General features: G+C 40.3%; 2 protein-coding genes across 2 annotated transcripts; one reads left to right on the forward strand and one right to left on the reverse strand.

Moving 5' to 3' along the window:
• The first annotated feature begins 105 nt into the window (after window positions 1-105).
• On the forward strand, window positions 106-1,886 carry LOC108873377 (protein NATD1). Its single transcript, XM_018661540.2, has 3 exons — window positions 106-337; window positions 1,050-1,168; window positions 1,255-1,886. Exons 1-3 carry the CDS (start codon window positions 184-186, stop codon window positions 1,369-1,371), a joined length of 390 nt encoding a protein of 129 aa, XP_018517056.1. The 5' UTR covers window positions 106-183; the 3' UTR covers window positions 1,372-1,886.
• LOC108873375 (germ cell-specific gene 1-like protein) lies at window positions 1,494-10,771 on the reverse strand. Its single transcript, XM_018661537.2, has 5 exons — window positions 9,621-10,771; window positions 8,038-8,085; window positions 6,812-6,964; window positions 4,556-4,667; window positions 1,494-3,614 (listed from the first exon to the last, which is right to left on the reverse strand). Exons 1-5 carry the CDS (start codon window positions 9,922-9,924, stop codon window positions 3,311-3,313), a joined length of 921 nt encoding a protein of 306 aa, XP_018517053.1. The 5' UTR covers window positions 9,925-10,771; the 3' UTR covers window positions 1,494-3,310.
• Between the last annotated feature and the right edge of the window lie 1,413 nt (window positions 10,772-12,184).

Consider the following 12,184-nt stretch of genomic DNA (forward strand, 5'->3'; position numbering starts at 1 on the left):
GTAAACTATGTATTTTGATATAATGTATCAGTAACCTAAGTAAAATATTTGAGTACGTCTCATGCAGAGGTCAAGTAAAGGTCATGAAAAAATAATCATGTTTACATGTGGCGCCCTCTAGTGGACAGTCTTTACCATCACCGCTACATGCTGCTCAGTATTAGTTTGTCTTTTCATGGATAAATGTCCTTTAACATGTTTTCCAGACTCACAGCGTTAACTCTGCGGGTGACGTCTTATCCCGCCGCCTTCACTTCGTTAAGCTCCGGCTGCAGGTTGATGGTGGAACATGACCGACAGAACCAGCGCTTCACGGTCACTCCGGGCAGCGGCGCCGGTAAGCACACTCAGCCGGGGCTGACGCTTCTCTACCGGGGGACATTCTCTTAAGAGAGCCCGAGGTTCACTCGCGGCCTGCTGAAACACATTTCTCCGTGAATGATTAATCTGTTCTGAGGATATTCAGATACTGTAACTGTTCCGTTTCAGTTGTTTAACCGCATAATATTAACCGTCGCCATCTCTCTCGAGGAGAAAACGCTTAGCAAAACTTCGTTTAAAAATCAGAGAATTTAATGTGACTTCGCTCGTGCGAATCCCGTTGCGTAACTGATGTCAATGACTTGTCATTTATACAACTTTTTTCCATTCCCTTAAGAGTTCGGCATAGATATTAAAACCAAAAGCAACAGTTTTTTGTACTTTTTTGGCGGATTGCCCTCACCACCACAGCAGTAACAGGCGAGTGATGCCTACATAAATTTGGATATTTCTAAAGGGAGTTTGGCATTGTTTGTTTAGAATTTCTATCCAACAGATTTTGTTTTCTAGTTTCGTTGTAGGGAGGATGTGATGAAGTATCTTTACTCCAGTAATGTACTCAATTGCATTTTAGGTACTTAGGACTTTACTTTTATGTTACTTTATACTTCTACTTCACTGCAGTTCAAAGGGAAATATTGAGGAGAAAATATACTTTTTACTCTACTAACCAGCGTTATATACTGCCCACCAGGATCCCACTAATTTAAAATTTGTTGTGGCCACAGGGACCCATGAATGTGCAGTGCTGAGCTACAAATTCACTGGAGAGAAGGAAGTGGATCTGATGTCAACCTACGTACCAGAGACGTTCAGGGGCCAAGGTGTCGCTGCACTGCTGTCACAGGTAAGACTTATCAGGCCTCAGTTGGTTTTGAAAATCTCTCGTGTCAAGACATACTTTATATTGATTGCTGTTTGTTTCTTTTTCAGGCTGCGATGGACTTTCTGGTTGAAGAAAACCTCAAGGCTCGTGTCTCATGTTGGTACATACAGAAATACATCGAGGAACACCCACTGCAACATTTTAAAGACCTCGTTATCACTTGACTGAAGCTCATTTGTCTGCTAGAGCCTGAACTGCTACCTCAAATCAACTACAACCTCATGTACCCGTCTGTTCGACACTATAGAGGCCAAAGGGAGAATGTAAAACACCTGCAGCATCTAAGTTGTAGTTGTGAATGACAATTGTTTGTTTGAGGCACAGTATGATTCATATAATTTCTAAAGAATCATAAATTTAATATGAGTAAAGTTACGCAAAATCAAGGTGAAGTTGCTGAGCAATATTGATTTTATTTTCATGGGTTTTTGTTGATGTGAAACTTGCAAATTGATGCTTTTATTTTCTTAATATTGCACTTTTAATCTGGTATTATTCCTCACAAACTTATTTTTCAATGTTGGAACAAGGCAATTCAATATTTATTATGACTGTAATATTTAACCAGAGCATAATGTTGTGTGTTGTTGACAATTCAGACATGAACTTTTCTTCTCTGACTTGACTGTCCATGTAATTCAAAATAAAAATGATTATTTCTGTAAAGAAAATGACAAGATGCAGCATTAAGAGAAAGTTGTACCGACCTACATCAATCGTTTACACCCCAAAACATTCAAAAATAAGGCCCATTTCAGAAATAACACTGAAAAACACTCTGCCAAAATCATGCAATCATGCATCACAAGATTATATCATAACTGGAAGGAACGAGCTGCAGAAACTGTAATTTTCCTGTAGCTATGACGGTGAAATCAGCAGATGTCGGGCAAACACAGTATATCTTGGATTCTCGCCACCCAACAGATTACTGCTGCAGGAAAAAACTTTGGCTCGACTGAAACAACAGCATCAGTTCATGTGAGAGTCAAACGGGAAAGAGTCTTCAGGACGAAACCAAACGATATGAAACCGAGTTCAACAGTAATACAAGTTTTAATTGGATCTTGTAGAGTCGTTTGTTTTCAGGAGAATCACCAATCACTTATAAGAGCACACTCATATTTTATTTCACATCTTCAGTAACACACATACTGCATGATCAGAGGATACAGAAATCCATTTCTGTGTTGTGCTAGAAAAACAAAGATGTCCACATTTTGTGTTTAATATACTTTAGTTCCAGTAGATGTCAGTCTTTCTCCATTAAAGACATTTCCCCTCACTCAGTCATATTCTGGTCTGGTGCTGTCAAACCATTACACCAATAAGAACTGATCAAAAAGCATCAGAGAAGTCGTAAAGATGGCAGCTGTTTCAATAAAACCAAGGGGAGATTAAAAGCAAATTCCTGATTTAAATTAGAATAAAGTAGATTTGTTCCTTCCATTTCTTGCTCACAGATACTGTAAATTTTCCTGCCAGGTACCGATCATCAATACAGCAAAATGTACTTTTTGTTAACAAGTATAATCTCAACGACAAGACAACGGGGCCATGGTAACAAACATTTAAAATGCCCCTCACCCCTCCTTCATACAGTAGGAGCAAGAATCCAAGACTGAAAGAGACACATAACAGTCAACCACATTATTTCTACTAATTTTTTGTGTCTTGCAGTCGTTTAGTGTCTTTGAGATTTGTATCTCTTTGTAATTGTTTCCCATCTCTTTCCTGTGTGGACATTTTGCGTATCATTGAGATCCAAAGAATCTCCTAAGTTGAAAGATATGTAAAGGGTCTGAGCTGCTGCTCGACACAGCTTTGTGTGAAGACACTGAAATTGCAGCCTTCCTCCCTTCCTCCCACTAATAATATTGGATGGAAAGATTTGATAAAATGCGTGTCGGGTCAAAGCAGACCATGTTACGTTATTTCCATTTACATCCAATGTGTGTCAAGGAACCAAACAAACAAACATTCTCCTGAATTAGAAATTTAAATCCAAGAACAAGAGTCAATCTGGGTCCAGGAAATCATCCCTGTAAACTGGTCCAATGGGGGGCAGGAACAGGAACAGGGACAGGGACAGAGACTCCATTTTTAGCAGTACGCCTCTCCTTGTTGTTCTGGTGCACTGTCCATTTCCACCACATATGTTGTTCCCGTGGAGGGTTTGTGGCCGTTAGCCGGCAGTTCAAGCGGTGCCTCTGTGTCGGCGGGCACGGCGGTCAGGTACATGTCCCACATCTGCTCGGGGAGGTCCAGCTCCATCATCTTCTGCTTGATCATCAGGCTTTTCTCAATGTTCCGCCGCTTGTATTTAAACTCTATGATGGTCTTTGTGTATCTGTTCAGCGCTGTCACTGCAGAGCCCATGCAGGTGCCGAAAGAGCCCCATGCTAAGCTGAGGAGAGGTTTGACATATTGAGACAAATAAAATGAGAACTCAGAACAACGATTACAGAAAGTTCTTTTCTTGAAAGTCTTTGGGATAACATTAAAAGAACTATGATATATACAGATCAGCCACAACATTGAAACCACTTGCGTTAGAATACAAAGTTCTGCTGGGAAACCTTGGGTCCTGACATTCACCTGGATGTTATTTTGAATTGTACCACCCAGGGACAAACCTGCTATGCCACCAACCCTGCTCGGAAATGACTCAAGGAACACAACCAAGACCCCAAGGTGTTGACCTGGGCTCCAAACTCTGCAGATCCCAATATGACCCAACATCTGTGGGATGGGTTGGAACAAGCCAGATCCAGCACAATGCACAGGACCCAATGGATCTGCTGCCAACGTCCAAGTGCCAGACACCAGAAAAGACCCTCAGAGGTCTTGGGTCCATGTCCTGATGGTTCAGAGCTGTTTTGGTAACGCAAGGTCGACCTACACAATATTAGACAGGTCCCACAGATGCTGGATCAGATTAGGATCTGGGGAGTTTGGAGGCTGGGTCAACACCTTGGGCTCTTTGTCATGTTCCCCAAGACATTTCTGAGCAGGGTTGGTGGCGTAGTGGGTTTGTCATCCTGCTGTTGCCATGGGTTTGTGTGCTAGGTCTACAACAATGTTTAGGTGGATGGTACATGTCAAAGTAACATCCAGATGAATGAAGGACCCAAGGTTTACCAGCAGGACAGATGATCAATGTTATTAATTCACCTGTCAGTGGTTTTAATGTTGTAGCTGATCGGTGTATGTACTAATAATAAACTGACAAAGAAAACATCTGAGACATTTGGTTTTGACAGCTCTCAATGCACCTGACTTTAACTATATGGATACACTGAAGATATATATTTAGTGGGTGAAAAAAGAAAAAATATCAGCGCCTACACATAAGACCAGCTGTAGTCCCAGGTCTTGGGCCTCCAATCTTCTGGCCCCATCGCGACAGCCAGCTGGAATATGGTGGTAAACATCATGTGGGCCACCATCCCACAAAGGCCTGAGAACGAGCAAAATCAGAGTGAATACTCTGCAGTGGCACATACAAATGAAAACCCCAGTTTTTCCATTATTTCCTGAGCAACATAAAGACTGAAGAGGGTTCTGATTTGGTTGTTTTCATTCTCTCTGATCACAGAAGATGACTCACCAAAAATCTGTCTGCTGTTTGCTGCTGAGAAGGTAGAGTATCCTGGGCAGCACTATGCCTTCATCCTCTCATACTGACTCACTATTGCAATATGGAATTATGATGATGGAAGGGCCAGGGCTAGCTTGTTAGCATGCTAACTTTACTAGAGGAAAAGTGATAGAACTAGAAGCAAAACGAGTTAGCGCTGGTGTTACTTTCCATCACTGGAGGCAGCTCAGTTCTGTTGTAGCTGTTAATGCATTGGCTATGTAGTGGTATCAAAAACTTTTAAAAGCCTTCATTTAAGGACATTTGATTTGCACCTTGTTACAAATGATGCACTGGTTTCAGTTTCCTTGCAAATAAACATAGAGTGAGATCTTAAAGGAAAAAATATTTTCTGAGAGTAACTCTGTTTTGCAGACTCAGCGTTGGAGCCTGAAACATGCTCTTACTTTTATCCTCAGTCCCTGAACAGAGACTGTGATGTGTGATATTCAGACGGACTGTGGGTGAGGTGAACTGGGCTGTGCCTCTCTGTTATCTCCCTGGCCCTCTCTCATCCAGCAGTCTGCCCCGTCCACAGCTGCTTTTCTTGGGATTAACTCGTAACAACAGGGGGGGATGGGAGTCAGAGGATGGGGGAGTAGAGAGTAGAGGAGGGGAGGGAGGGAGGTAGCTCCTCTGGGCAGGTCTTGGCACGGCCCAAAACCGCTGCCCAGGCTCCAATCCGATTAGTCAACAAACCAGTAAATCCTCCGAGGCAGCGAGTGGACGCGGTACAGTCAGCTGCTGTGTGTGATTCACCTCCTTCAGCCAGCCTGACCTGCTGCCCTGCTCCTTTACTCCTCTACAGCACAGTTATTTCCCATAAAACACATCTCCACGTTTGCTCCAGATAGTTACAGAACACAAGTGTTTGAATAAAATCAAAGCAAATAAATCAGAGAGTGTAAGACGCAGATGCTACTTCAAAAACAAATGTTTTACTTTACCCTTAGTTAAAATGGTTATGACCAATATTTTATAATACAATTAAAATTAATCAAATGTGACAAATGTGGAAGGAGTTGCTTGTAGTGATGATCACACAGCTGAATCTGCAGCTGTTAATCCGTCCAAACCCACAACTTTGCTGTTCTGGTAGAACCGTTTTTGGCCAATGCATCAGCAGTTTTTAGCAAAAAACAAGAAAACAAACAAAGAGAACTCTACAAACTCACTGAATACTTGAACAGCAAACAGCAGACAGACACAGTTAGCAGCTAGCTAGCAAATATAGTGGAGCAGCTAAAGAGCCAGATATTTCCCTCAGGAGGAAATAACACTACAACTGCTGGATGTGTAAATAATTAACTGTTTCCTCAGTTTACCATAATAACTTAAATGAGGCCGTCCTTTGATAAAAAACAACCCCACAGATCATTTGTTCAAGCTGCTTATTATGACTCATACTTACATTTTATTGTTGTGACACCAGTTTTGTTAAAAATAGGAACGTTTTCCATTTGCATTTTAAAATTTCTGCATTTACACAACAATGTTGTGAAAACTGTCTTAATCAAGTAAGGTCAATGTTATTTATTTAGTGCTAAATCACAACAAAAGTCATCTCAAGGCACTTTCCATACAGAGCAGGTCTAGACCGTACTCTTTATGTTATAATAATATAAAGAAAATGACTGAAACGAAAAGTTTTCGTTAAATCAATTAAAAGGCGAAATGATACTTCTGTCTTTTGCCTTTGATCCAGTCTGATGCAAGCAGAGAAAACTGGCCACGCCCACTGGGGGGGTTAACCTCAGCCAATCAGATTATTTCCTCCTCTGCGCAATGTTTGTGTAACTGTAACTGCAATCAGACCCTCTGTGGGATTTCTACGTGTCGTAGTGTTATCATGGCAGGAGGAGGTCAGTCAAAAAACATTAGATACACCCACGCTAAACGAACGACACGGCAACAGATGGATAGAAAACACAGCACAGTGATGGATGAGATATATTCAGTGTTACCTGACAGGGCAGTGCACAAGGCGGCGAAGGCACTGAGCTTCAGTTTGTTCATGATACTGAAGCAGGGACACTGCTCCAGAGTCATCAGAGCCCCCCCTGTGAAGAGCAGGGTGAGGTACAGAGTCTCAGCCACGATACACAACCACAGGACCCCTGGGAAAACAGAAAAACATGGGGGAGGGAGAATTGAGATGTGTTGTCCTCATAATACCCGCTCCCTAATGAATAATCCCACTTGTCTGAAGGAGGACATACATGTGGGTACAACAGGTCCACTCATTTCAGGTCTGCAGATCTGAATCTGACTGTCTGGACTGGATGGATTTCTGAAATCAGGACAACAGCCAAAAACTGGATGACTACAAATGGGGCCAAAGACCCCCAGGGGCCCCAAAGGTTTACTGTTTATCTATTGGTTGTGTCGTTTATGAATTTGATGGGCCCCTTCAGTACTGAATTCTGTGGCTCTTGTCTAAAGGAGTTAAGAGTTTATTTTATTTTGTTTGGTGGTTCACACTTACAGGTATAACATGTAACTTTCCCACATTAAAATATCTAAAAAACTTGCAAATGTTAACAGAATATCTGTAATTTTAATCAAGGTTACAGTCTGTTTCATTTGGTCACCTGTTGATGGCGTCATATCCCCTTTGTGTATGTGTCAGTGGTCAAACTTGACTTTTTATCCAGTTTTAAGCCACATTTTTACAATTTTTAATTATATATTTTAACCTGATGAAAGATTTCAGTCATCAGACATTTGGTTCTGAAGTTATCAGGGAAATAAGCTGAGCAAACGTTAGCAGCAGCTCGACTCCAAACTGCATTGGTAAAACACTGATTAATCACCAGAGACTGAATTGTTTTGGAGAGGAGGAGACCTCTGTGGATAATTCAGCTCCTGGTAAAAACCTCCTGAATCATTCACACTGAGAATCCTAACCAAGAGAAGCTGACTACAATGACAGCACTGGTGGTGAAGACAACAACTCCCATGATTCCATGCTACTTCACAACGTCACAAAACTACATAGTTTCATATTGTTTTAATTGAGTGACCCCTAGCGTCGCAGAATACTACATATCGTGCATTTACCTAAAGTTGACATCAAAGTAAATGAGTAAATTTAGCTGCAACATGCCCTAATAATGTTACCCATGTTCGTGAATGCATCACAATAACAATAAAATAAAATATTTTCTTTTTAAATTTCATTTTTACCAACCTCTTTCATGTTCTGGTGCAATCTCTGAAAAGTCTCGACAGTCAAACCCTGTGATTGGAAGAAAAGAAAACCAGTTAATTTGCAGTAACACTTATTTAAAAAAACATTTCAAGTAAAACCTTGGTGTTTTTCAACAAGAAAGTAGTAATATTACTAGAAAAAGTCATATTTGACAAAATTGTAAGAATGTTACAAGAAAAAAATCTTAATAGTTCTAGAAATATGTTATAATATTTTAACAAAAAAGACAATGTTTAAGAAAAAGTCATATTTTGAGGTCATGATATTTGTAAAGTTTGTTGTTATTGATGTTACTGAAAAAACTTTTCTGCCTCAACAAAATATAACTTTTTTTTATCTATATATTATTAATTTCTTCTTGAAATATTGCAACTTTTTTATTGTAATAACGTAACACCAATCAAATCTGCTCTTCAATACGAATCCATTTTAAAACAAGCTGTATTATTCCCATAATTTCATACAGTGAAGTCACTTTCAGCTACAACTGGAGACGTGAAGTGATTTCTTTTTTTTAGAGCTGGTCCTTTGGTGTTACTGAGGAACTGGCTTTCATTTACTGGTGGTGTTGGTGGAAGTTGGTAGATTAAATAATTTGTCTGTAAATTGCATGTAAATCCTTATACAAACTTATTTTACTCAGTCTTATTACCAGAGCTTATGAAACCAAATGGGACGGCTTGCATGCAACGCTCGGAGAAATGGTTTTAATCCGGTTCTGAAGCTTTGGTAGCAAAACAAAATCTTACAAAAACTACACAGCGGGATGAATATGAGTTATGTATTTGCCTTTTCTGGATTCAGATGATAATTACAACTCACTGTATTATATGCACATTTTCCTGTTTGTTATTTAAAATTACATGGATGACTTGGATGTTTTTAGCTCTTGCAATGTCAAGTAATTTACATCAGCCCCGGTATCAGGACATATAAAGGCCCTGAAAACATATTTATTCAATTAGCTTCTTTCTTAAGAAATGAAATCCTATATGAAGAAAAAAATCTGCCAGTAAAAAACAGTCTTTATTCTGCTTTATACTTCTACTCTACATCAGTCCAGAAGAAAATATTGTACATTTGCATCATTAAAGTGACATCTGCACAATAATGCATCAATAACATAAAATATATCACTCTGACCTGGTTGATTCTGCATGATGAGTACTTTCACTGTTGGCTCTTTGAGTTTATTTTGATAGTTTTGTACTTTTACTTAAGTAAAACTTTCAAAACAGGACTTTTACTTGTATTTCTACCCTGTTAAGGTATGTTACCGTAAATTACCCAACATAGCTTGAGGTTTCTTCCACGTTTTCCCCATTAAAGGTTTTTTTGGAAGGTTTTTGAGGATCTAAGGACAGAGGGTGTTGTATACTGTACAGATTTAAAGCTCCTTGAAGCAAATTTGTGATATTAGGCTGTGAACATAAAACTGACTTGACTTTACTTAAATAAAACATGCTCAGTGAACAGATAGAGAGGTGCGTCCTCCATCATCACTTCCTGTCTTTGAACACCTGGCTGACGCTGAAGGGGCCTCGGTCAGGTCTTGGTCTTACCGTTCATGTCGGCGGCCTGCTCGCAGGAGAAAAATATCCCTGTGTGGAACTTCCTCAACAGAAACTTCTCCTCCCCGGTCTCAAAGATGTACTGCACCAGCCGGGTGTCGTTGATATTGGAGCTGTTGAAGCGGATGCAGAACCACTGCTTCACTTTGAGTGGTGGCCCCGTGCAGAAGGGCTTGGCCACCTTCCTGGTCCCCTCGCACCAGTAGCTGGTGGTCACCGCCGATAAGGCAAAAGCAAACGCCACAAAGTTGAGGGTGAGCGCCAGGGAAGCCCGCCGCCCGTGCTCTAGCCTCATGGTCGAGGCCAGGGCCAAAAAGGAGATGAAATGAAAAGGCAACTAATCCTGGCTTTCGATATGTAGCCACCGTGTTTCGCCTCCCAGCAGATGCATCAAATCTTCATAATCTCGTTGCCTTTGGGGCTCCTTGGGTGAGAACTGTGCATATCCCTCCACTGGGTCTAATGAGGTGCTGCCACCTTGATTGAAGCATTCATTATCTCCACTTCCGCAGAAACAATAGAAGCCCATGGCAATCCAGTGACTCTTTGTTTTCCTCTGCTTCATTTCAACTCTCTGCTGCTCGTCCAACCCCGTCGCTCCTCCCCTTCTACAAATCTTTGCCTGCAAATATTATCCATTACAAATGGCAAATTATATTCCAGACTCCCTTTGAGCATATTAATAAGAAAAAAGATTACTATGAGCTCAGAGTATAATCCCGGACAAGGTTCTTCCTGTTTACATTCACCCTGATTTTTCTGCATTTCATTTTAAAACATATCTCTAAGTCCTCGCAGCCACAGGCATAAGATCAAATGCCTGTCTTACAGTCGCTGACCCATGACATAATGTGCACGGTCTCATATGAAAATCCATCCATAATGTGTGTGTGTATACAGGGCAAATCTCTCCACGTCTAACAGCCTGCTGATGGCACAAATGAAGATAAATTACTTACAGGAGTGTGTGAAGGAGATGACAGATGTTCAGAGAAAACATCTGCTGCCTTCACTCTCATTCATTCATCTTTTCCCCTCCTCCTAATTTCCATTAAACTTGTCATAAAATTGTGTAGCTCAGACTCTCTGTAACAAACATAACACTTTTGGTTTGACCTGTAATCTATCACAAGACAACTGCCATCATTTTAAAAGCTGAAATGCAGACGTGAGATGTATAATTTCCTCCACATCTGATCAATAACAGATGACATTATTCAAGATTTTATATGGAACAAATTGGAAACCCCTCAAGACACTGGGTGCTTCAAGGGACTGTGAGGTAAATCTGACAGATTGCGAGTTTCGCCATTTTAGTTTAGCATGCTAATTGCTAATTAGCACTAAAAACAAAGTAAAGCTAAGGATGAATCCTCCTCACTTTGGTGATCACATTTTTAGTTCAGATATGTCAACGATTGGACCAACTGAAATCAAAATGGTTGCACACATTCTTCAAAGTGTTATAGCCTTGGTGGCTTCTCTTCTAGCGCCACCAAAACCTTCAAAACTGTTAGATTCCCATTAGCCTTGGCTGTAATGTTAGCATTTAGCTTCTGAGCTCACAGAGCTGTAGTTTGGAAATAAAACGTAAATATTCTGGCATTTGCAACAACCTTGTCACGTTTTCTGTGCCAAATCCAAAAGTACACTGAATGAAAAAGCTAAAACATCAAACCTTGAAGAGATACAGTACTTATTTTTATTCTTAATGCTAACTTACTTCCGGGTTAGTGACACAAACACAAGTAATTCAATGTAAATTCAAACATTAATCTTCACACCACATCACTACACCAATATAAAAACAGAATGCCTCACATCAACGTATAATTCGATGTAGGAGCCTCAACATGTGCTCAGTCTCAACCCAAACAGAACGATGGAAAGGAGGAGGATATATAGACTAACAGGTGATCAGTTGAGATTGACTTCAGGTGAGAATGGGCGGGTCCACATCAAGGAAGTGGATGAGGTATAACCAAGAAAGTACAACCAAGGTGCCATGATCCCCAATTGTCTTTAAGACCAACCAAGACCACCACAAACGTTGGTATATCACTAAGTGATATACTTAAAAGTATATTTTGAACATTGGAGCCCCTATATGCAGTTTATTAAAACAGAAAATAAATGTTTTTTCATATTGTATCTACAAATGTTGGAAAATATAAATATATAAAGTTGATAGTAAATTCCTCTTTAAACATGACAGCAGTACATCAGCCAGTGTAATTCCCCTGAATACAAAGAGATTATTCTGAACATTAGCGTTACACTTGATGAAGTAGTAAGCCTGTTGTACAGTGAATATTTCCTAGACTCATCCCCTTTTACATAAGAAATACCTGCCGGGGGAGGTGGAGTGGAGGACGAATCATTTTGAGTAAAATCTGTAATTTCAGAGGCCGACTGACAGATGTGAGATTTCGATGTCTGTGCTTCCCCCCTGAGAGAGGCATGCTCCACATTTTATGACAAAACCTAAATGTTTTGTGATTATGTAAAAGTATATGATGAAATACTAAAGAAGGATCTGAGGCTTCTCTAATCTG

Source organism: Lates calcarifer, linkage group LG11 (assembly GCF_001640805.2).
Source record: "Lates calcarifer isolate ASB-BC8 linkage group LG11, TLL_Latcal_v3, whole genome shotgun sequence".
Lineage (NCBI taxonomy): Eukaryota > Metazoa > Chordata > Actinopteri > Centropomidae > Lates > Lates calcarifer.

Excerpts from the sequence above, each read along its gene's own strand:
- LOC108873377 (XM_018661540.2), top strand. The coding sequence starts at position 184 with ATGTCCTTTAACATGTTTTCCAGACTCACAGCGTTAACTCTGCGGGTG. Across the intron at positions 338-1,049 it reads CACTCCGGGCAGCGGCGCCG|GGACCCATGAATGTGCAGTG; the intron begins GTAAGCACACTC and ends TTGTGGCCACAG. Across the intron at positions 1,169-1,254 it reads TCGCTGCACTGCTGTCACAG|GCTGCGATGGACTTTCTGGT; the intron begins GTAAGACTTATC and ends TTTCTTTTTCAG.
- LOC108873375 (XM_018661537.2), bottom strand. The coding sequence starts at position 9,924 with ATGAGGCTAGAGCACGGGCGGCGGGCTTCCCTGGCGCTCACCCTCAAC. Across the intron at positions 8,086-9,620 it reads GCAGGCCGCCGACATGAACG|GGTTTGACTGTCGAGACTTT; the intron begins GTAAGACCAAGA and ends TTCCAATCACAG. Across the intron at positions 4,668-6,811 it reads CTTGTGCACTGCCCTGTCAG|GCCTTTGTGGGATGGTGGCC; the intron begins GTAACACTGAAT and ends GCTCGTTCTCAG.